The sequence below is a fragment of the Engystomops pustulosus genome, chromosome 3 (genome assembly GCF_040894005.1).
Source record: "Engystomops pustulosus chromosome 3, aEngPut4.maternal, whole genome shotgun sequence".
Taxonomy (NCBI): domain Eukaryota; kingdom Metazoa; phylum Chordata; class Amphibia; order Anura; family Leptodactylidae; genus Engystomops; species Engystomops pustulosus.
Window position 1 is genome coordinate 172,568,652 of NC_092413.1, and position 22,802 is coordinate 172,591,453.

Consider the following 22,802-nt stretch of genomic DNA (forward strand, 5'->3'; position numbering starts at 1 on the left):
GAAATCGAGACTCATCAGACCAGGCAACGTTTTTCCAATCTTCTACTGTCCAATTTCGATGAGCTTGTGCAAATTGTATCCTCAGTTTCCTGTTCTTATCTGAAAGGAGTGGCACCCGGTGTGGTCTTCTGCTGCTGTAGCCTATCTGCCTCAAAGTTGGACGTACTGTGCGTTCAGAGATGCTCTTCTGCCTACCTTGGTTGTAACGGGTGGCGATTTGAGTCACTGTTGCCTTTCTTTCAGCTCGAACCAGTCTGCCCATTCTCCTCTGACCTCTGGCATCAACAAGGCATTTCCGCCCACAGAACTGCCGCTCACAGGATGTTTTTTCTTTTTCGGACCATTCTCTGTAAACCCTAGAGATGGTTGTGCGTGAAAATCCCAGTAGATCAGCAGTTTCTGAAATACTCAGACCAGCCCTTCTGGCACCAACAACCATGCCACGTTCAAAGGCACTCAAATCACCTTTCTTCCCCATACTGATGCTCGGTTTGAACTGCAGGAGATTGTCTTGACCATGTCTACATGCCTAAATGCACTGAGTTTCCGCCATGTGATTGGCTGATTAGAAATTAAGTGTTAACGAGCAGTTCGACAGGTGTACCTAATAAAGTGGCCGGTGAGTGTATATTACCATTATCTTAAAATCATTTTCTGTCTCCATCATTTGCTATTGACACTTTATTGCAGCAGGCAATTACTTTATGGTCACTCGTCCAATGTAGAATAAAATTACCTACCTGCTAGATCTCCCTATTACTTCTAGATTTCTTTATTCCTAAAATCATTCCATTGCCCTTCAGTCCTGTCAGTGGTCAATTCCTTGACCTGCACATACTCTCTGGAATACTATGTAATAGCCTAACCAACCATGCAATGTTAACAGATTTAGGCCTATTTCCCACAGTTCATGATCAGCCTGTAAACGTCCAGAGTCCTGTGTCACGTGTTGCCCTCACTACTGGGTACAGGATTCATTGCATCATATTGTTTTGTGATACAAGGAGTCCCTGCTAAACAGCATTACCAGCACTGTACCTGTACTGTTGCTTTGCAGAAAATTGGGGACTCCTTGAATCATAGATGGGTAAGATGCAAGGAATCCTCTGTCCAGGAGCCTGGTCAGCCTGAGAAACAGGACCCTGCACGGTCCATGATTACAGGTTGCTCACAGTCCGTGTGAAATAGCTCTTAAAGGTGAGCTATTAAACATATATTTAATTGAGGCTTTTCTTGTATGCTTTTTAAGGTCCACCATATTTTGACCTAGCTGTTACATACATTTTATTTGCAGATACAGTTTATTAGGTCATACGTTCTTGTTTTGGTGGTTTCACAGAAAACCTAGGTACGTGTTTGCATTATTGTCCCCCAAGATGTAGAATGTATGAAGTGTATATTGTGTAATTTTATACATTTTACAGAACAGGTGACTGTTTATCTGTTAAGTTGTGGAATGGGAGCCTGCGGAGCTGGGCGGAGAGCGGGCATGACCGGCTTGGCAGGGAGGGACGTATAAAACGTGGGTGGCTTTCTATTGGGGGAGGAAAATAACAGCGTTAGGGATAGGGGGATTTATAGTGGTGGGAGGAGTTAGATGGTATTTAGGTAGCTGGCAGGAAGGGGTGGCCTCATTCTGGCCAGAAAAAAACACACGTGTGTTTTTTGGGGGAGTAGGGATACAAGTAGAAAAGATTCTTTGACAGGTGGGGTTTAGGTCAGGAAGTTAGGCAGCATGGTTTGTAAGGTGGGGGGTTCTTGGCAACAGCCAGTGGTGCATTTAAAGTGTGGTTACAAATAAGATAGCCACGAATTATCAGTAAGGTGATGTTATTGAAGTGAGGTGTTGGTGGTTTTTTCCCTTGGATCATTATCCAGGTGGAATGGTTGTTTTCATTGTCTCAGAGTTGGTTGGTCTAGGGCCACATCTTCGTTCGCCATTTTGCTAGGAGGTTGGCAGCAAAGTGGAGCTGTGGGTGTGGTTCTCGTGCGCTGACCGTGCAATTTATGGTTTATGGAGACAATAAGGAAAACGGTGGTTTGGTTATGGTTTAATTTCATGCCAATTAGGGTTGTTGCCAAGAACTTTGCTGTCATTATATGTTTATGTATCTTATTGTTATGTTAATAAATGTTTCTTGTTTTTCAGATTTACATCCAATTTGCAATAAAGAGCTGTTTCCAATCAATAAATGTGTCTGTGTTTTATTTGTAGTTAGGTGGTGGTCAGGCTAGGGGGTATTGTGGGTCCTTCCCTGGGTGCCGAACTCGGCCATTGCCTGGTCATGCACTTTTTTCTTATTTAGTACCAATAGCATCGAATAACATCATCAAAGGTAAGCCAATGTGCCGTACACTTACTCCAAAGCACTATACATGTCTTCCACAAAAAAATCCCATATAAAATTGTATAACTAATAATTAGGAAGGAATTAGAGGTTATTATAGGGGTTGTCTAATAAAAGGTGTTATCCTAATCAGTCTTGGCAGAACGACACTCATTGCTGTGTAATATAATGCTTCCTTTTCCCTGCAGAGAAAATGATAGTGCTTACACAGAGATTCCCACAGCAATAAGAGCTGAGCCTGTAAATTACTATTAACCCCATCTCTGATTGTCTGGTTTATTTTACATTTACAAGGTGTTGCCTAAAAAATGTCTACAAATCCATATAGAATACAAAAATGCTATTTATGATGTCATATAAGACAATGTTTACCTGCAGCCGATTCTTGGCACTTATCAAATGACCACCGGACCTCCACAGCCTGGCCCCTTTGTTTAATTTGTTGTTCAACTTCATAAATTTTAGCTCGGACCTGAAACAAATTCCATATTTTTGGTTGGAAATTTCAAGAATAATAATTAGTATGTTATGACCTTCTAGAATAATGATTTCTGCTTCACTTGTAATATGTAGTTCCCAAAAGTGACCAGAAATATTTCTAAACATAAAAGGGAATACATGCAACAAATTCGGGTAGCAGAACAATGGCAAAAGCTAAAAAAAGGTTAAAGGGGTGTTCCCATTACAGCAAATAGATGTTATTGTTTGTATATACATTTTTCCAATATACTTTCTGTATCAATTCCTCTTAGTTTTCTAGATCTCTGCTTGCTGTCATTCTGTAGAAAGTTTCTATGTTTACTTCCAACAGACATAAATCTGACCCTAGTCACACAGGTGCGTGGCTCATTATAACACAGAGAGTAATCAGAGCTGTGTGATCTGACATGGTCACACAAGTATATTGGAAACTATATTGAAAACTTTTTTAAATAAAAACAACATTAAAGAACAACTACCACCAGGATGAAGAATTGTAAACCAAGTACACTAACATACTGGCCTGTGCCCCCCACCCCCAACAGCATCTGCTCTTCTTTAAGCTTATTATGCCCTTGATTTTAAGTAAAAAGGCTTTAGACATTATGCAAATGAGCATGAGGGGCTCAAGACTTCGATTAACATATATGGAGCCTGGAGTCTCTTGGGCTCTTTTGCACAAGCTTTTTCTTTGTAGAAACTAGTGAATAAGAAGATAAAAGAAGAGCAGATCCTGTTAGAGGGGGCACACACCAGTATGTCAGTGTACTTGTTTTACAATTCTTCATCCTGGTGGTGGATTGCCTTTAATTTGCTGTAAAGGGAACACCCTTTACAAAACATGTTGAAGGAATTGCTGGGGATTCATACTGTATTGTGTGCCAGCACCTGATGTTAACCCTGCCTGCAGGTTGTGCTGGATATACATGGTATAAGAGGCTCCAGCCCTGCCTGGCATAAAAGTGCACTATAATCAGGCTATAGCATCCCCACCCTGTGCCATCCCACTCTACAACCTAGCAAAGCCCACAACATGCTCCTCCATGCTCACTTGGCATGAAGGCGGCATAAGGGGGAAATAGCTGCAGTTCCTTTACGTGCAGCAGGAATTGCATTTTTATCAAGGCTTGTATGCCAGGAGGAATTGCAATCGGCAAGATACGTCTTACATTGACTCATACCTGTTGATTAAATGGTGAGTTTCCACCAGGCATAGGCAGGCTGGATGGGGCGACCTGAAGGAGATCCAGTGGAGAACCTGGATTTGTGTTTTTACTTTCATTTGTGGAATAATTCCACACCAAGGCACTTGGGCAGCAAAGAGTGATAGTCTGCAGAAAGTAACACAATAGTGAAATTAAGAAAGGCCATCAACATAATAATTGACATCAACATTAAAGTCCTGAAACAGGCTTTTAATTGAGTTAAATGTCCTTGTAGGTAATGATAACATGTCTGCTTGGAGGCTGCTGGGAGGTTTCACGCCAGCATGACTCTTCTCTGATACTGTGACGATTTACATGTCATTTATATAAAGCAATTAAAGTTCTATTTTTGCATAATGTGGAATCTCCTAGGACAGTGATGGCGAACATATGGCACAGGTGCCAGAGGTGGCACTCGGAGCCCTTTCAGTAGGCACCCAGGCTGCCACCCCAGGACAGAGCTCACCAGACAGGACTCGAATCTATCTTCAGTTCCAGGCATCTTGAGATGCTGCTCTCAATGCTTTTTTGAGGTGACACATCCTTGACTGATTGGAACTGCAGGAAAAGTGAGAAGGTATAAACAGGGCCAGATTATCTTCCCCTTACTGGCCCCATGATTCTTCCTGTACAGAGAGAACCTGGAGAGAACCTTGTGCTTAAAATTGTGTTGGTGCCCTCAGGGGGACAAAACAATCTAATGTGGAAGAACGGGGAGCAAAAGGTTACGGTTTAAATTGTCATGTTGGCACTTGATGGTAAAATAGTTGGACTTGGTTGTAGTTTGGACACTTCGTCTCTAAAAGGTTCGCCATCACTGTCCTAGGACATTAATATAATACGGCCTCTGGTTACAGGTTGGTTACGACTTGTGGTCTCAAATCCACACGACTGGTTCCCTTTAACTTGTTATCAACTATCATCAATTATGATACTTTGATAAGTAGTCACACAGAGGAAAGAGAATTCATACTCTTACCCACACAGCACCCACAACATTAACGCAGGGTCTGATCATGGCCTCTAAGTCTACCAACTATGGAAGCCTGTTAGGCCAAGCCTTGACTAAGAAAATATTAAGTTACTGAACTGAAACTTTGAAGGGCATTAAAAAGAAGAATGAAATACTATGCCTACTATGCCAAAATTGCCATTATAGTTCTTCCAGCCTCCCAAAAAGTGTACAATAATAAAAATTAAATTAAAAAAGGTACAGCTCACATATGTGGTGTCACATAAAGGAATTCATTTTTAAAAAGGTGTTTTTTTGTGGCAAAGTGGTAAGATATTTGATAACTCCTTAAACACACTAACCCGTACTACCCTACAGAATCATTTCCGCATAATTTTTTTATACTGTAGAGTAAACTAAGTAAAAAATGTTATTAAAAAACAAGTGGCGGAACAGTAGTTTTATTCAATTTATTACTATGATAGTTTTAATTGGAAAATAGGTATGAAAAAAATGCTTTGCTAAAAACCCAAATAGTGCTCAATTGGTTAAAGATAAAGAGAAATTCTGCTTTGAGCCGCAAAGACTGTATTAGCCACTTTTATTAATTTTGTTGTTTGAGTTTACAGCAGTGAGAGCTGTGAATGGACTACTGCTGCACACAAGCCTCTTCATTATCATACACAGCATTACATTACACCTATAGAAAGTGTCACCTACTTGTAGCATGCAGCTGAGACCATATACTAATGGCCGGTGCTGGGGACACGCTTGGAAGTCAGCACAGGGCAGATGGACAGAACTGACAACTGGTCCGGTAGTATTAGGACTTGCAACAGAAATAGGGGGGTTGTTCGGTCCCATCATCACAATGGGCGTATGTGCAGTGGCAGGACTAGCGCAATCACTCAGCAGCGCAGAAAGGCGTCTGGAACAGAAGTATGCAAGGCGTCGTGACAAGTACGCTGATTGTACGAATTCCTCAGAGTGCTGAAAAAAATATGAAAAAAATGATAAACCATTATTACTGTATTTTCCTTTATATATTCATAATAGACATAGAGGGCACCAGATTCCTGATTTGTGGCACCCGTTCTTCATGAATCTGCCACTCCCGGACCTGCACCGATAGAGTGCACAAACTTTTTTTGGGGTACCTTTAACATTGGGTGTGCTACACAATTCTGTCCTACACTGCATGATAAATGTGTTGATTGACTGTGCATCGAAATGCGCCCCTTTCACTGCAGAATTTTGTGTCGCATCAGGTATAGTGCAGCTCCGACACATATGTGGTGCGGACATTTCTTAAATACATGTAAAAGCAGTTTGCACATAAAAGAATGTGCAAAGTCCTGCAGAAGACTGGCACAGGGGCTTTTAAAAATGTGGGCCTCTGTCAGGGGCGTGGCTAGGTCAAAAGATCCGGGGCCCATGCCCCGGATCTTTTGTCCTGTGCCCCGGATGTCTGTGGATCATTAGGACACTTCTGCTGTCAGCAGCTTTCTACATTCTCAACTTTATCTATGCATTCTGGACACAGACAGAGGTGAGTAGTCAGGGCCAGCGTTAAGGACTAAGCTGATAATAGGGATAACAGGGTCAGGGAGTCCATTTGTGCATCTTAGCAGCATGTGAAAGCCAGCTGCAGCTTACTGCTTCCAGCGGAAGACGCTTTCACTTAGCAGCTCTGTGTAGCCTCTGTGCTGCACTGTTCTGCTATTAACTCCAGCTCCTTCTATAACTGTATACCCCCATCCCCCACCACTGCTCCCTGTGCCATCTAGCCCCCACCACAGCATCAGCTAATCACTAGCCGGCACTTGCTGTGATTCATTATCAGATTGTCGGGACAGAGAGACTGGGGAGGATACATACAGCAAGTGTGAGTCTCCATGTCCTGCTTACTGATTCCTCTGAAGTTACAGGCTTACCAAGCAACTGAGTTGTGTGAAGAATGTATAGAATCTTTTGCAATGTACATGGATAAACACATGCTATGAAAGTGCTAAGGTGTGTTTATATGTATATTTGAGCAGGATGTTTACCTGTGTATATTGTACACTTTTACACTGACCATTAAGTGTCATGATTCTCTCACTCAAGAACTATTATTCATCTGTGAACTGACAAAAATCAGTAATAAATCCAAATATGTACTGAACATTGCACTTGAATTATTTCACTGCTATAAAGTTGGTGCTGTGCTCACAATGTTATTACTTCTATTGTTCTGATGCCTCAGATAATTACAACAGACATTGAAGTCAGGCTGCATTCACATTAGGCTCGCATACAATGGCGCACTGGAGAGTAGAAGGGGTGAGCAGCTCTCCATAGGAAATGGCGCAGCCCAGCCATACACACGGGGAGAGATAGAGGATGTTCCATCTTTTTCCCATGTACAGTGGGCGTGTGGCACAGTACCACTTCCGGGTTGCCATGGCTGTCGAATATCCAGTCGCAAAACTGTGAATGCAGCCTTTCTTTCAGGACCAGGTTTTTACAGGATTTAGGATCCTTACTACATATTTTTTTAGATTTTTCTGTATACATAACTCTATGGGGGCTTGTTATCTGTTGGACACATATTATACTCTACTGAAATCATTTATATTCTATGTCGTACTGGGAACTGGAAAAACTATACAGAAAAAAGGTTTGTTTTCACTGTACGGTCCAAATGACACCTCCCTTTCATTCATTGACTTAGTACAATCACAGAGATATTACATTTATATCGTTTTGTTACGTTATGACATTCACATTTTCATGGGTGGGAAAATTGTGAAGAAGAGCCAATTTGAAAATGTATTCTTCTTTTCTGTCCCAGCATTCATCATTGAGGGGCTATTAGGTGGTTGACACTTTGAGGGGCCAGAGGAAATAGGTAGCAATCTCCTTTGTGGTTTCTGTAGCTGTATATGATAAGTACTGTTGTTATTAGCACAAGCACATGTGAATTGGGGCCCGTGCCCCGAATCTTTTATCTTTGCAAATGATTGGTCAGAATAAGGCCACTCCCAGGTCTGATGACAGGCAGCCACTCCTTCTTAAGGGATACAACAAAGAATCTGTAGAGTAACAAGGAGTATAACTTAACACTATGGGGGTCATTTACTAAGGGCCCGCATCACGTTTTTCCGGCGGGTTACTCGAATTTTTCGGTTTTGCACTGATCTTCCCTGAATTGCCCCGGGATCTTGGTGCACGCGATCGGATTGAGGCGCATCGGCGCCGGCACGCACACGATGGAAATCAGGGGGCGTGACCTACGAAAACCCGACGGATTCGGAAAAACCCTGCATTTAAAAAAAAAAGTGTCGCTGGACACGCGCTTACCTGCACTCGGTCCGGCTTGGTGAAGTTCAGTGCATTCCGAGGAACTTCAGCGCAGTAGCAACACCTGTGGACGTCGGAGGAACTACCTTAGTGAATCGCCGGAAGACCCGAATCCTCTGCAGAGAACGCGCCGCTGGATCGCGAAAGGTCCAGCTAAGTAAATCTGCCCCTATATTCTATATTTCATTCTACTGTGCCTTTTGGGGACCCTATCGCTTTTAGGCCCAGGTGTGTCTGCAAGCTTTGCACCAACTCAAACTATACACCTGAATGCAATATGGGGGTATAGGATCCCAGAATACTAGAATGAGGGTAAAATGTGTACATTATAACAGGATTTGAATATTTCTCTTTTTTCAGACTTCCAGTAGCATCCTACATCACCATAAACAACTTCAAACAATCTTCATTATTAATTGTCATTATAAAAAAAATGCAACTTACAAAAAATCTACAAATTTACAATATTATGCATTAAGGAGAATAATAATAGAAAAAAAAGTCAAATCTCCCTTTAAAGAGTCATATGATAGGAAACAGCTGTCTTCCTGTTTGATCTATAGTGTACTCTTCAGAGACAACAGGCGAAAACTATATGTGTTTAGAAATAAATCTTCACAACAGTTTGTAGATTCCTGCCACAGAATGAGTTAGTAAATTCATATTATAGAAATAATTTGGGATACAATTTTATGTACTGTGCCAGGTTTTCTATAGATCCAAAAGAGTAATAAATTCCAGTATATAAATTCTAAATAAGTTCAGAATTATTCCATACAACATTATGTTAGTTTATAAAGGGATGCTAGTCTCTTAAAGGGGTTATCTGGAAAAGGCGTTGGGACAATACAAAACAACAAAAAGAGATTATACTTACCTTTCTCCTCCCATGCAGTCCAGCATGGGAGCTTCCATCATCCCAAATCCCTGTATACAGAGGCTAAAGCCTATTACTGCTGCCTATCAATGGACTCAACTGTGTTCAGATGGGAGCTGCAGGACTGGACTGCAGAAAAATTATAAACTCACTTGTTATTTCAGCTAATAAAATGCCCAATAATTTTAAAATTCTGACCACCACTAAATGTAGAATTATAGTATCTCCATTAGTTAAACCATAACTAAACCTTTGATGTTTGATCGTTTCAGTAATGTGGCAGGGGTTAATACTAAACTTTGTAATATACTTCAATTGGTAAAGCATATTCTCCGGGGTACCTGTATCAAACTTTTGCCTTGCCTTTTTCTTCAATTTTTGAGACCTTTCATGATGCTTTTGCTCATTTGCAACATTTTTTCTTCCTAAAACTGTCTCCTTTCAAAGTTCGCCATTATCTGGTTTTCTGCAATATTCCCTGAGTTATGTGAAAGCTGTGACATAAAAAAAAGAACTTTCAAATCACAAATTTTGGCGCAAATCTATGACTGCTCTTGACCAGGCATTAGGTTTGAACTGATTGCGACTTTCGTAGACTTTTTTGTTTTAAAAAGTTGCAAATTCACTAAAGACCAGACGCCACATGTATCAATATGGAAAAACCACAAAGATACATCTGAACAGCAGAAAAGACAAGAAAAGTCCTAAGAAACACAAGGACAAAGCTGGACTTATGATACATGTGCCTCTTTGGGTCTTTTTCTGCTGTTGCTCCTTCATGGAGCAGTATATTTGAAAGCACTGAGCGCTCTGAGGAGATTAGACTATCCAGGGATTGTCTGTATAATGTTAAAACATAGGGAATATTATAATTCCTTTATCTCTCAGCTGTCGGTGGATGCAGGACAGAAAGCTGATTTACACAAAGTGCTTAAAGTGTAACTGTAAAGCTATAGTGATTTTACCAAATTTTTATATGCGATTCCCTCTTTAAAAACAAGAAGAACAATGCCTACTTTGCCTTTTCTCTCCAAAGTTATGGCATTTTCTGTTCTGAAAATTTTTGACAAAAATCTTTCTTACCAGAAGTGAAGTGGGCGGAGACTAATGTCTGTCAGTCTATGCCTTCAGGCTGAGGCCAGTTAACTTGCCCACATACCCCATGATGCCCTGTGTTCTCTCTCAAAGTAATTTAGCATTAAATCCATTTAGTTTCCCACAAGTAAATCCACTGAACACTGCTTAGTACACATAAAGTATATATATGGTGACTCACAGCTTTCCGACACATGGAAGAGCAGAAAACATGTACAGTGCACATAAAGAATGTATATGGTGACAAGCCTGGCAGCTTCCATCACTTGGAGGAGCAGGGAACATGTAATAAGTGAAAAAACATAAATAAAACAGTTACATGAAGTCTATGCTTCAGCCTGTGCTGTGTGAGTACTAAGGGTTAATAGCTTATCTGCACAGAGCTGATACTGCCGATAACAAGGTGGGATAAGGGAGCAGCATAAGGAGAGGAAAGAGACAAAGAAAGTTCTGTCTGTAGAATCACAGACTGGGGACTGATAGGGAACAGGGAGATCTTGTACTTCACTATTCTTTGCAGGAGGCATCTGCATTCACACATCCAGCTCTGCTACATTCACTACATGACCTCTTTCCCTGTGAGCAGGAAGCAGCAGCTCTTTCCTTCCCATGAAACCGACCGAGAAACAAAGTACGGATTCACAGGGCTGATCAGAACATGGAGATGAAGCAGCCATTGCAGCTCTGAGGTAATCTAAGGGGGATAGCAAATAAACTTCTAGATTTAGGTAGCAAAGATAATAGGCAAAGTTGTTTTGCATCCTAATAGCTATTGATTTGTGGAAAAAACCTTTACAGTTACTCTTTAAATAAGGACAAAAGGCAAAGGACATAGGAATATGTTTCTTTCATAAAGTATATTACAAAGTCTACTATTATCATATGCACATTGATTTAATGAATTTTGCTGGTTTAAGAAGTTGTTGACAATGTCCTCCCGATAAGCTACAGCCACTACTCAACTTGTTTTGGAAAGATGGTTGTGGATGGTGCAGAAACAAAAATGTTGTGACTTTGTATTTGCCACTGTATATACAGGCGGTCCCCTACTAGAACACCCAACTTACAAATTCAACTTAAGAACAAACCTATGGAACCTATCTTTTATGTAACCTAGGGACTGCCTAATCCACGTTTACACCACACTAAATTGATGATAGATATGTCCAAAGTAGGTTTCTTTTTTCTAGTAGTTTGGAAGGGTCTTGCACTGGACCTTAAGAAAATGACATGCTAGAATTATATTTCAAAGTCCTGATAAATAATTTCTATGTACCGGTTTCCTATATTTATATTCATCATGCCCAGCACCCATCTGGTAGTTTACTTCCTGCTCATAATTTTCAGAGGTGAAGGTCGTGGCTTTTGTCATGTACATTCCCTTTAGATGATTAATTACTAAAACAAAAAAAAATTGAAACCCGATAAAACGTCTCTTTGAAAGACATGTTTATATGGTGTATTGGCAAGAAATGAAACAACATTCCCATCAAGCAACAAATGTGCGAAATTCATGAGAAATTCAACCACTCTGTGTAAACATCCTGCAAACAGTAGCTCATATTTATTTGAGATCCTCTAACAGTAAGGAAGCTTTGAGCAGCATATTTGTAGAGCATTGTAAGAAGCACAAAAATGGACTGTGGATAGTGACTTACTGTCAGCCAAGACCTTCACAGCTATGGTGGTAACTTTTTGAGCTAGTACAGGCATGAGTCTTCTTGGGAATGATGCAACAAATTTTCACACCTGGATTTGGGAATCCTCTGACATTCTTCCTTGCAGATCCTCTACAGTTCCCTCAAGTTGGATGGTGAACGTTGGTGGACACCATTTTCAAGTCTCTCCAGAGATGCTCAATTAGGTTTAGTTCATGGCTCTGGGTGGGACAGTTTACAATGGTCACAGAGTTGTACTGAAGCTACCGCTTTGTTATTTTAGCTGTGTGCTTAGGGTCATTGTGTTGTTGGAAGGTGAACCTTCGTCCCAGTCTGAGGTCCAGAGAACTCTGGAAGAGTTTTTCATCCAGGATATCTCTATACTTGGCCGCATTCATCTTTTCTTCTTCATCTTTCCAGTGAATCTTATTTGTCATAGTCTGGGAGTCCTTCATGTGTTATTTTGCAAACTGTATGCGGTTTTCATATATCTTGCACTGAGGAGAAGCTTCCATCAGTGCAAGCTGCCATAAAGCCCCGACTGGTGGAGGGCTGCAGTGATAGTTGACTTTGTGGAACTTTCTCCCATTTTCTTACTGCATCTCTGGAGCTCAACCACAGTGATCTTTGAGTTTTTCTTTACCTCTTTCACCAAGGCTCTTTTCCCACTATTGCTTAGATGGCCAGGTTAAAGAAGAGTTGTGGCCGTCCCAAACTTATTCCATTGAAGAATTATGGAGGCTCAGAAATTCTTTTAGAATCCCAGCCATATCTGTGCCCTGCAAAAATTTTGTCTCTGAGCTCCTTGGGCAGTTCCTTAGACCTCATTATTCTCATGTGCTCTGACATACACTGTGAGCTGTGAGGTCTTATATAGACCGGTGTGTGCCTTGAGTCCAATGGGTTTAATAAAACACAGCTGGAATACAATGAAGGAGAAGAACTATCTCAAGTAGGATCAGAAGGAAATTGACAGCATATGAGTTAAATATGAGTGTCACAGCAAAGGGTCTGAATACTTAAGACCATTTGATATTTCAGTTTTTAAAGCTTTTTCTGTCTAGATGGGGTACAGAGTGTACATAAATGAGCAAAAAAAAAACACTTTTTTGATGTTAATGATTGGCTGCAATGAAACAAAGAATGAAAATTTTAAAGGGGCCTGAATACTTTCCATATCCACTGCAGGTTGGGTCATGGTGGTTGAGGTGATGTGGCAGTTCAAAAGTGTCTACAAGTAAAACACAGCCAAGTCAGACGAGACGTCTTATGTTGCGCCAGATTTAATAAAGTGGATACTGGATAAAAAAATTGTCTCCTTGATAAATGCGGTGCAGGAAATTCTGGTGTAAATTATGAAAATTCTATAATTAACAGATTGATAAATATGTCCCATTATATGTACCTTTATTATTATTTTTTTAGAAAAAGGATTTTGTTAGGAAAACAGTGATATATTTTTTTTAACTGCATATTTTTTTTAACAATTTATTGAAATTTTTAACAAGTCTTCTACATGTGATCGTTTACTTCTATAATGCACTGCAATACTTCTGCATTGCAGTGAATCCTATTATACCCCTCCTCTGACCCTTCCTGAGGCCATTGTAAGACCTCTGGCTTCTAAACAAACTATTAACACTATATTGCCACTGTATCTCTTATACTGAAAGGGTGACAGAGAGATGCCCATCTCTCAGAAACCACTTAGATGCCACAATAATCACTGATAGTTGCATCTTAGAGGTTAAAAATTCTGAATTACATCTTCACAAGACAGCCAACAAACCAAACCAATCATAGGCTTAGAAAGTAACAAAGGGGTTGACATCGAATTGTTATTTAATACATAATATCATAATCATTATAATATAAAATATCAGAATTTATTAATTTCAATACATTTTGCAAACTTAAAATGCATCTCTCCATGTAGGTTATTCAGTCTTTGCAGTCAGTGCTCAGTCACTGGGCATATACAGTAGGTAGTATACATTCTACAAGTAAAAGAACCATATGTAGAACAAGTTATAAAATCTGACCACAAACCTCATTAACTCAAAACAATGAAAAGACATGCTTGTGCTAGCATACCAGGAAATTGAGGTGTTACTTTAAGATTGTCAGCTGATTTCTTAAAATGACCAATAACCATAATTCCTGTAAAAAAAATAATATTCTATGGGGTTTTGTGAAATGTGTGTAAAACCACAATAGAAAAAAACTGAAATCCTACATTTTTACATCACTGAGGCTTTAACTTGAAAGACACTTCTGGGCTCTCTTCAGGAGCTAATTATTATGTCATCTTGGGGGCTACCTGTATAGTGAGACTGTAGGGATCATACCTCTTAATATGTTAAAAGACTACAAGTACAGCCATGAAAAAGTCGCAATTCCTGACGCACGGTCAGGAATTGTGACTTTATTTCATACTACATACTATACTAATTGTAGGCCTACAATTAGTTGTAGACCTCCTGTCAGTTGGGGTAATGTATCAAGGTGATGTACTACTTCCATTGCCATGCCACTTCAAGTAAAATGTCCAGTTCTTTGAACTGAAAGCTCCTCTGCCTCTCCCCTCTGCTCTATGTCTCTGGACACTTACAGCAAGCCGGCGGTGCTATGGAGCTTTCAATACCGATGGCCTCGGTCACTGCACATGGGGGGATTACCTCCTAGGCCAGTGATGGCTACCCGATGGCACACATCAGTGATGACACAACAAGATGTTTGCTAATACGCAGCGAGCTGACAGCATTCGGAGGTGGCGCAACTCGCCAGCTGTGAGTGTGACACAATGCCCGTCACTAATAGAGGTAAGATCGCCAATGTTTGTGCCACACGCTCAGCAGGAGAGTTGCTCTGCCTTTGGATGCTGACGCTGTCTTCTTGCTGCTCTGGCTCCACTACTGACAGTGTCAGTATCCGGAAACAGGGCAATTCTACTGCTGAGATTGTGGTACAAACGGCAGCCATCTTAACTCTGTTAGTGATAGTTAGTAAGGCAGTGAAGCCAGAGCTCCAACTCACACTAAATTTATTGTGGACTAGAACTATGAACCACAGTTGTCCTGTCAATGGCAGATAGCTGGACCAAGGTCCATTCCAATGTCTACTGGGGTTTGGGGAGAGTCATCTGAGGCATGTGGGCTGCTTACACCCTGACCGTTATCTTAAAGCAGCTACCGAAATATCACCTTGCTGCCTGTGTAACCACCACAGTTACCGCTCAGCAATACTAATCAGAGACAGTTAACAATGCCAAGACCACTCTGCAGCCACTGTACCCCTAACACAGTTACTGCCCAGAAATTCTTATATTTTAAAATATAACATTTTCATTAGAGCTACAAAATATCACAAAATTATGGATTTTTCTAGAAGTGACACACCACCTGGGTTATGCTTGTTTTTGTTGTTTGTTTTTTTACAAATTTTAAAACACCAAGCCCTAAAGGTTGGCAATTACAGTCCTAGGCACTTAGCATCACAAGCTGGGGGTATTCAACCATGGATGTCTTGGTCAAGCAATCTATATCATGTGCAACACCCCTGCCAATACATGGACAGAGAACTAGTAGCAGACAGCGCCCTCTCCAGGTTAGGTGCTGTCTGAAGTCATGAACCTTTTAGTAAGTTCTAACACTGGGTTATTATGTAATCAGCAGCTGTAGATTCTGCCTGAAGAGGCAAGGGTTAAGTGGATGCAATTCTGTCTACCAATTGTATTGCGGCATGTACACTGGAGTGTGATTGGAGAGTAAGCCCTCCGGTCCCCATATCAAGCACCATGACACAGCGGGCCTAGCCTGAACCGCCAGTATTCTGGGCCCCGGCTGCCTCAAGGCCCCAAGGAAAAAGTCAGGCCCCGGTGGGGGATGTTGCACATGCATCTCATATGACCATAAGCCGCAGTATATTTGCACTTCTTTTCCCGTACAATACACTGGAAGCCCTGTCAGCAGTTATGAGCAATCAATGCTGCTGACAGTGGTTAATAATCACTTGTGAACTTCCTCTGAACCTACAATAGTTGCACGTTATAATCAAAGCATTTCTCCTAGCTGGACTCTTACCAGAAAACATGTCTTGTTTCTCAAACTTACACTTAATTTAAAGAACATTAATCCACCCTAAAATCAGTTTCATGATTTTATTCATTATGGTGTATATGTATATTCAGAATACTGTATACTTGGACCTGTCTAGTTTCTGTAAATTAACATAGTGATTGTGTGAAAATATAAGAGGAACTTATATATTTTAGCATCGACCATTGAACAAAAACTAAACAAACTCTCATTTCCTTCTTTGGCCTGAATAACTGATACGTACGAGTCTGCCCTTCTTTAGCAATAGGTCCTTAGTGTATTTATAATTCTCTCTACCTTGTAGTTTACTACCATATCTACAGATATTATTCTCAAATTAGGAGAAGAAAGGAGAAAGTGGTCCAAAGGGTAACATTTAATGATACAACATCACAATCTTGAGTACTGTGAATTGCACTACAAGACAGACCACTGTAGAGGCCACTGATACCAAGCATATCCAAGACACGTGAAACCAACCTAAGTTAACAGTGCAAATTCACCAGCACCATTGAGATTCAGTGGTTTAGTAGATTTCCATCTATAATCCATTGGGACTCCTTGAGCAACAATCTGGTATCCCAATTATATAATGTAGGAGAGGGACAGGTTCCTTTAATCTTACCCCATGACACCCTCATACATCACAAGCTTTTCTTCAAGTTATCAGGAACACAACACCTTGTACCTTGCAATTTAAGTGGTTGTCTCTATTTAGGAAGCTAAGAATAGGGTATAACCTCCTAGTTGTTGTGGTTCCAACGGTTGACCCCACTGATCATGAGAACAGGACCCACCAGCTATTAGGAGGACAGGGAGAGGCTTGCTGCTCCACCTCTTAGTAAGAACAGGAATCCCATTCTCCTAATAGCTGGGGGTCTCACTTTTAATGATTGATGGGGATCCTAGCTGTTGGACCCCCACAAATTAGGAAGTTGTCTTTTATCCTGTGTAAAGAAACCCCTATTGGTATAATTGTATGAACCACATAAGGCACTATGGGGGAATTTATCAAAAGTGCCTGAGAGCAGAACTGTTCTAAACAGCTGCGGTAAAATAAAAGCTGAGCTCCGATTGGTTGCCATGGACAACTTGAACAGTTCCGCTCCCAGACACTTATGATAAATTTCCCCCTATATTTTTACATTTCCATGTGTAAAAGTACAGGATTTGTAAAAGGCAGTCACAAAGTCTCCAACCCTTTCTACGGGTCAGAAATTGAGGGATATGAATATGGTAATCCATCTTAGACTAGCACAGTATGCTCTACACCCTTTTACAAATGGGTTATTGTATAGATGCCAGTAGTTGCATCTTATGGCTATTATCTTGCTTAGGTTGATGCAATTGCCTCTGAACCTCTTGTGGAATCTCCCTATAATTTTCTTACCCTGAATTTCTTGGAGAAAGCAGACACTTCGCTGACATGAAAATTGTCCATTTAGGTAACTTTTTTACATGGGTTTTCAGGGAAGAAAATTTAGCACATTTTAGTACAGAAAAAGAAAGCCACTTTACATTGGTAATGTGTCTTTTTGCTCATTTATGTGCGGATTTCTGCTTGTCTAACTGGTTACAACCTCTGTGATGTAGAGAACCTGGGAGGGGTGAAGGAGACCAAAGAAATCCGTCAGCGACTCCTTGCATCTATCACATAGCTGTCCACATCACAGGCTGGGCAGGGGTGGACTGGAGCAATGCAGAGAGAACAGGGGGCTCTGAAATAATTCGCTTCCCAGACTGTCTATCATTGATCTGCAAAGTGGCAGAATAAGCAGATGACATTGACTGAAGCAGTGACCCAGTGTGTGGTGATCCTGCTTGTAAATTGGGCAGGTAAAACTGCTGGTAAATTGCAAGAAAAATGTATATTCCTTGATTGGTTTGTAATGCAAAGCTTAGGGGGTAGGAATAAGTACAAGGTAATAGTTTTGTTTTCTAGTAATGGTCTAGACGTGTCTTTTAAAGAGGACCAATCACCCTAAAAAAACGCTCTAGGAGCTAGCAGTGTTAAACTGCTAGATTTATCAGAACCTTCCGAAAAAGCTAGCAAACTCTGCACTGCCATACCCTGAGAACGCCGGACCAAGCTTACAGCGGTCCAGTGTATTCATGAAGGGGCAGTCCGAGGCGCTGCTTCTTTCCCGGTTCGCCAATCACACACCGGAGGTCGGTAGTGACTGCCAGGCTTCATGTGGCAGTCACCATCTACGTTCCGTCCACTCATTATTATGCTGGACCGCTGTAAGCTTGGTCCAGCTTTCTCAGGGTATGGCACTGCATTAAACTGGTGTATGCAAGCTTTATCGGGAGGTTCCGATAAAGTTAGCAGTTTAATACTTCTACATCTGGGGAAGTAAGCTGCTTTAGTAAGCAGCTCCTAGAACGTTTTGTCAGGGTGACAGGTCCTCTTTAGGACATGATAAGGTGACTTTTAAAGTTTTCTTCCCTAAAAGGAACCCATCACCAACTTTTACTTCACCCTCACCTTATCACAGATAAGAGCCATCTTTTGCTTAATAATATTAATAATTTCTTTATTTATATAGCTCACACAGATTATGTGCTGCTACACAGAACTTGTCAAATCGGCTCCTGTCCCCGATCGGGCTCACAATCAACCTACCAATATGTTTTGGAGTGTGGACGGAAACTGGAAGACCCGGAGGAAACCCACGTAATCACACAGAGAACATACGGACTCTTTGCAGATGTTGACCCTGGGACTTGAACCAAGGTACCCAGCACTACTAGGCTGTAGTGCTTACCACTGAGCCACTGTGCTGCTTTAGAAGAAGCTCTCATTTATGCCCCTGTCTTGGGCTACATAAGCCCTAGAAGCTAAATAACACAGTTTTAGGTATAAAGCATGTCTTTTTAACAAGGAACAAAATACTACAATGGATATTTGATACAATACCTAAGGGTACTAGTAGTTTAGTGGAAAGTGCCCCTTTAAGTAATACTTCAGAAAACCCACAAGTAAAATGAAGTAGAGTGTACAAAACCATTGTCCCATTGAAATTACTGTGCAATAATCTGGTTTGACAAAAATGTCACACAGGTAAACTTGCTAAACATTTGGAAATCACATTGCTTTTAGCCCGTACTTTTCTGTGACTGCTGAGAGCAGTTAAGTATACATACATACCTGCAGAACAAGGGGTAACAGTATTTTCAAAAGCTCATCATCCAGTGGGTGGACTTTTTCCAAAACCTCCAGCATCCATGTTAAATATTCATGTCTTTCTAGTAAACCTTCCTGGAAAAATAAAACAGTTTTCAGTTTTTTCCCCAATGTGCACTGCCCCCTTGTGGTACGTGTTTGGGACACTTTGCGGAAAAACACTAATTCGAGAACCACTGATATATTTCACCTTAGAGATTCTGCAGAATACTGAATCCAGAGGTTATTTGAAAAATATATAAAATGCAATGTTTTTATATTTGAAGTCTCTATATGACTCTTTTGTATGTTTTTTACGGACAATTATGAGATTTACACTTTTGTTATTGATAGCGGAAAAAAATAGCACAGTATTCCACGTAATTTTTTTCCTCCTATAAATTACGGAATTCAAAAAATTTAAAAATTTTAGTGGGAAAAATGAATAAAAGATTTCTTTTCACTTTTTTAGTTGTAATTATGAACATAAACATGTGATGAAGCTAGTGTATCAAGTAAAAAGTGTTATGTAATATAAAGTTTGCAGTTATATGTAGTATAGAACTGCAAAATAAAACCTTAATATTCAGGTACCAATGACCATTGTCTTGAAAGGGTTAAACAACACCCGCCTATTAGTCATACAGTCTTAACTATGTTGTGTTGTACCATTACCGTGGTAAAGGCCTTTTCACAAAAGCGTTTTTCATGCACATATTCTGAGATTTGCATTGAAGTCTAATCGATTTGGGAGCAGTTATCATAAGTTTGGAGCTTAGTGCTAAGTGTGCCAGTGTATTATGTTGCTCCCAGTACCTGAACTGGCGTAGAACAAAGGCAGCGTGAAGGAATGCCCGTGCCAGCCCACTCAGCCACCGGTTGCACCCCCTTCACAACTCTCCATGTTCACTTGCCTCTATTTCAGGGCTTGTACACCCGTTTTCATACTAGCCTATAAATGTGCTCTATTGTATTCAAGGGGTTTGTCAGACACAAACTTTTTAACACGCATGAAATTGCTTGTCGAAGGGTTAGGGTTCGCACTGTAACACTAATGTGAAAGGGCCTACGGTAAGTGTTTAAATCAAAAATACAAATTTAAAGGAATTGTCCACCTGCAATAGGGAAACTATGTAATTTGTCACCAACCTGAAACATGTAAAATGCCAATTTTTCATTGTATTCCCAGTGTTTTACGGCCTGTTCCATATCTTGTGTTACCACCAACGGATTGTTGCATTGGCTAGAATTTGCATGGTAAAAATCTGCAATCTTCACCAATTGATCTCGGAGATATTTTGTTAATATTTGAGTCCATTCTGCAAAAAGGCATTAAAAAGACAATATGAATAAATTTTAAAGGTGGCTGTCGTTTTCTGAGTGGGTGTTACAGGGTGTTTGTTTTAGTGTCTGGGTCAATAATTTGTCAACCCATCATATCTTATACAGATACAGAACAGATATGGTGACACAGGTTCACATATGGTTTAAAATTGGCACGGATATATGGCCAAATACGGCACTGAAATACATGACTGAAAAAGCATATGTTCATTTGAATGGAACCTTACAATCTTGGGCCTTAAGCACACGAACATATGTTTCTGTCAGTATTCTACCCGTAGACGAGGATTCGGGTCTGGCGTGATTCACTAAGATCGTGCGTCCGAGTTCCTGCATGTGTCTGTGTTGAGGTCCGTCGGCGTTCACCTGTTTCTTCCTGGTGCATGTGAGTGCTTGATCTTGCAACACATTTCCTTTTTGAAATTCCGCTATTTTTGTCCGAATCCGTCGGGTTGTCCGGCCATTCCCCCCGGTTTCTGTCGCATGCAAGCCGGTGCCGATGCGCCAAAATCCGATTGCGTGCGCCAAAAACCCGGGGCAACTCAGGGCAAAAGAGAAATATTCGGAAGATTTGGGAAGTTTCCTTATGTCAAGGGGATAGAATACTCTTCCTAAGGTCTGACAAAACAATTGGGCCCAGCTGCAACCGGCCTCATGAAGTCCATCCCATTTTTGCATTTCTTTGCAATATGATCTTTCATGATGTTTATTATTGGATATGATATTTAATATACAATAGTGGACATACTCTTTTGTTATTCAGTGACCGCATTCTTATATATGAATATATTTGATATAATATAGCAAAAAACTATTCAAAATAACAGGTAAGAGACTAGACAAAAATTCCATAATGGAGCACATGGAAAGCTTTATTTTTACTTGATGGTTTCTCTATTCATTAATATCTTACCTATATTTGGATCAGTTGACTGCCGTTTCTTTATTTTAGCTTCTGAAATAGCAGCATAATATGCACAGGTCGTCTTCACCAGCCAGGTAGCCCGTAGAAGTGGTACTGAGTATTTGGCCAAGTAGCCAAATATATCTTCTTTCTTACTGAGTATAGGTACCTACAGTACAAAGAAATAGAATGTTAGTGGTGAGATATTATAAGTGATTCCTTCTAAATCACTATATGCCCTAATCTGCATGATTGCATTGCATGAATGTATGTTGCTATTTTTCTATTGTGGTGTCTAGGCTCAATACATGTTGACACGTGGTTGGTCTTGAAGGAATACTGGTTCTGTATGGTATCCTGTGGCACATTGGCCCACAGATATCGGAGCTGGACTTGTTGATCCTGCACAGTCAGAGATTGCTGAAACTGATGTCCCCAGACCATTGTACCATCAGTTAAGGGAAAATGTCACTCAGCAGCACTGGCAGAATTGAAGCACATTCAGGAGGTCTCCATACCTAAACCCAGCCCTTATTAGATCATAAGCAGGCCCTGAAATTCTCACTATAGACAGTATGGTTTCAATCCGCAACAGGCCATGTTTTTGTTCACTATACCACTGGACACAAAGTGATGGTATCTAGATGACAGTGGCAGGACTTTCCTTCTGCTTACTGCCTTGAAATGATTGGAGCACAGATAGGGGTGTGATGACAACGACACCTGCATCTGGATGGTGGCCAACAAAATTGTACTTGATGTTAATGCTTGCTAATAGATCAAAGAGTCTTCTCTCTTGGTGCAGTATCCTACCCATTCCTGTTCACAGTGTGTGTACATTACCCAAAAGTAGCTTCTGACATCTTTTAAATAGAGCCCCCTATTGTGGCAAGACTCAGTGTATATGTGTATATACAGGCAGTACCCTACTTAAGAACACCGACTTACAGATGACCCCTAGTTAAAGACGGACCCCTCTGCCCATGTGACCTATGGTGAAGCTCTCTGGATGCTTTACTATAGTCCCAGGCTGCAATGATCAGCTGTAAGGGGTCTGTAATGAAGCTTTATTGATAATCCTTGATCCCATGACCGTACAACATTTTTGAATTAAAATTTTTTTGTCTGGAGCTACAATTATAAAATATACAGTTCAGACTTACATACAAATTCAACTTAAAAACAAACCTAAAGAACCTATCTTGTATATAACCGATATACATATTTGTCACGAGTGGTCCCGCGACCCATATCACGGGTTGCAGGCTCACTTGTGTGCCCCCGCTCTGCGGCCAATGCAATTACCCCTCCTGCTTCTGGGTCCTCGAGCGTGT

General features: G+C 40.7%; 1 protein-coding gene across 5 annotated transcripts in view; it reads right to left on the reverse strand.

Annotated features, from left to right (window-relative positions):
* MED12L (mediator complex subunit 12L) overlaps positions 1-22,802 on the reverse strand; it is a 300,992-nt gene that overhangs the window by 261,581 nt on the left and 16,609 nt on the right. For all 5 annotated transcript variants that reach the window (XM_072142994.1, XM_072142992.1, XM_072142993.1 and 2 more), the window contains exons 5-10: positions 21,478-21,637; positions 20,370-20,539; positions 19,206-19,316; positions 5,706-5,975; positions 4,010-4,159; positions 2,721-2,820 (exon numbers count right to left, since the gene is read on the reverse strand). In XM_072142994.1, the coding sequence (XP_071999095.1) occupies positions 2,721-2,820; positions 4,010-4,159; positions 5,706-5,975; positions 19,206-19,316; positions 20,370-20,539; positions 21,478-21,637 (961 nt within the window). The remainder of the gene's footprint in view (positions 1-2,720; positions 2,821-4,009; positions 4,160-5,705; positions 5,976-19,205; positions 19,317-20,369; positions 20,540-21,477; positions 21,638-22,802) is intronic.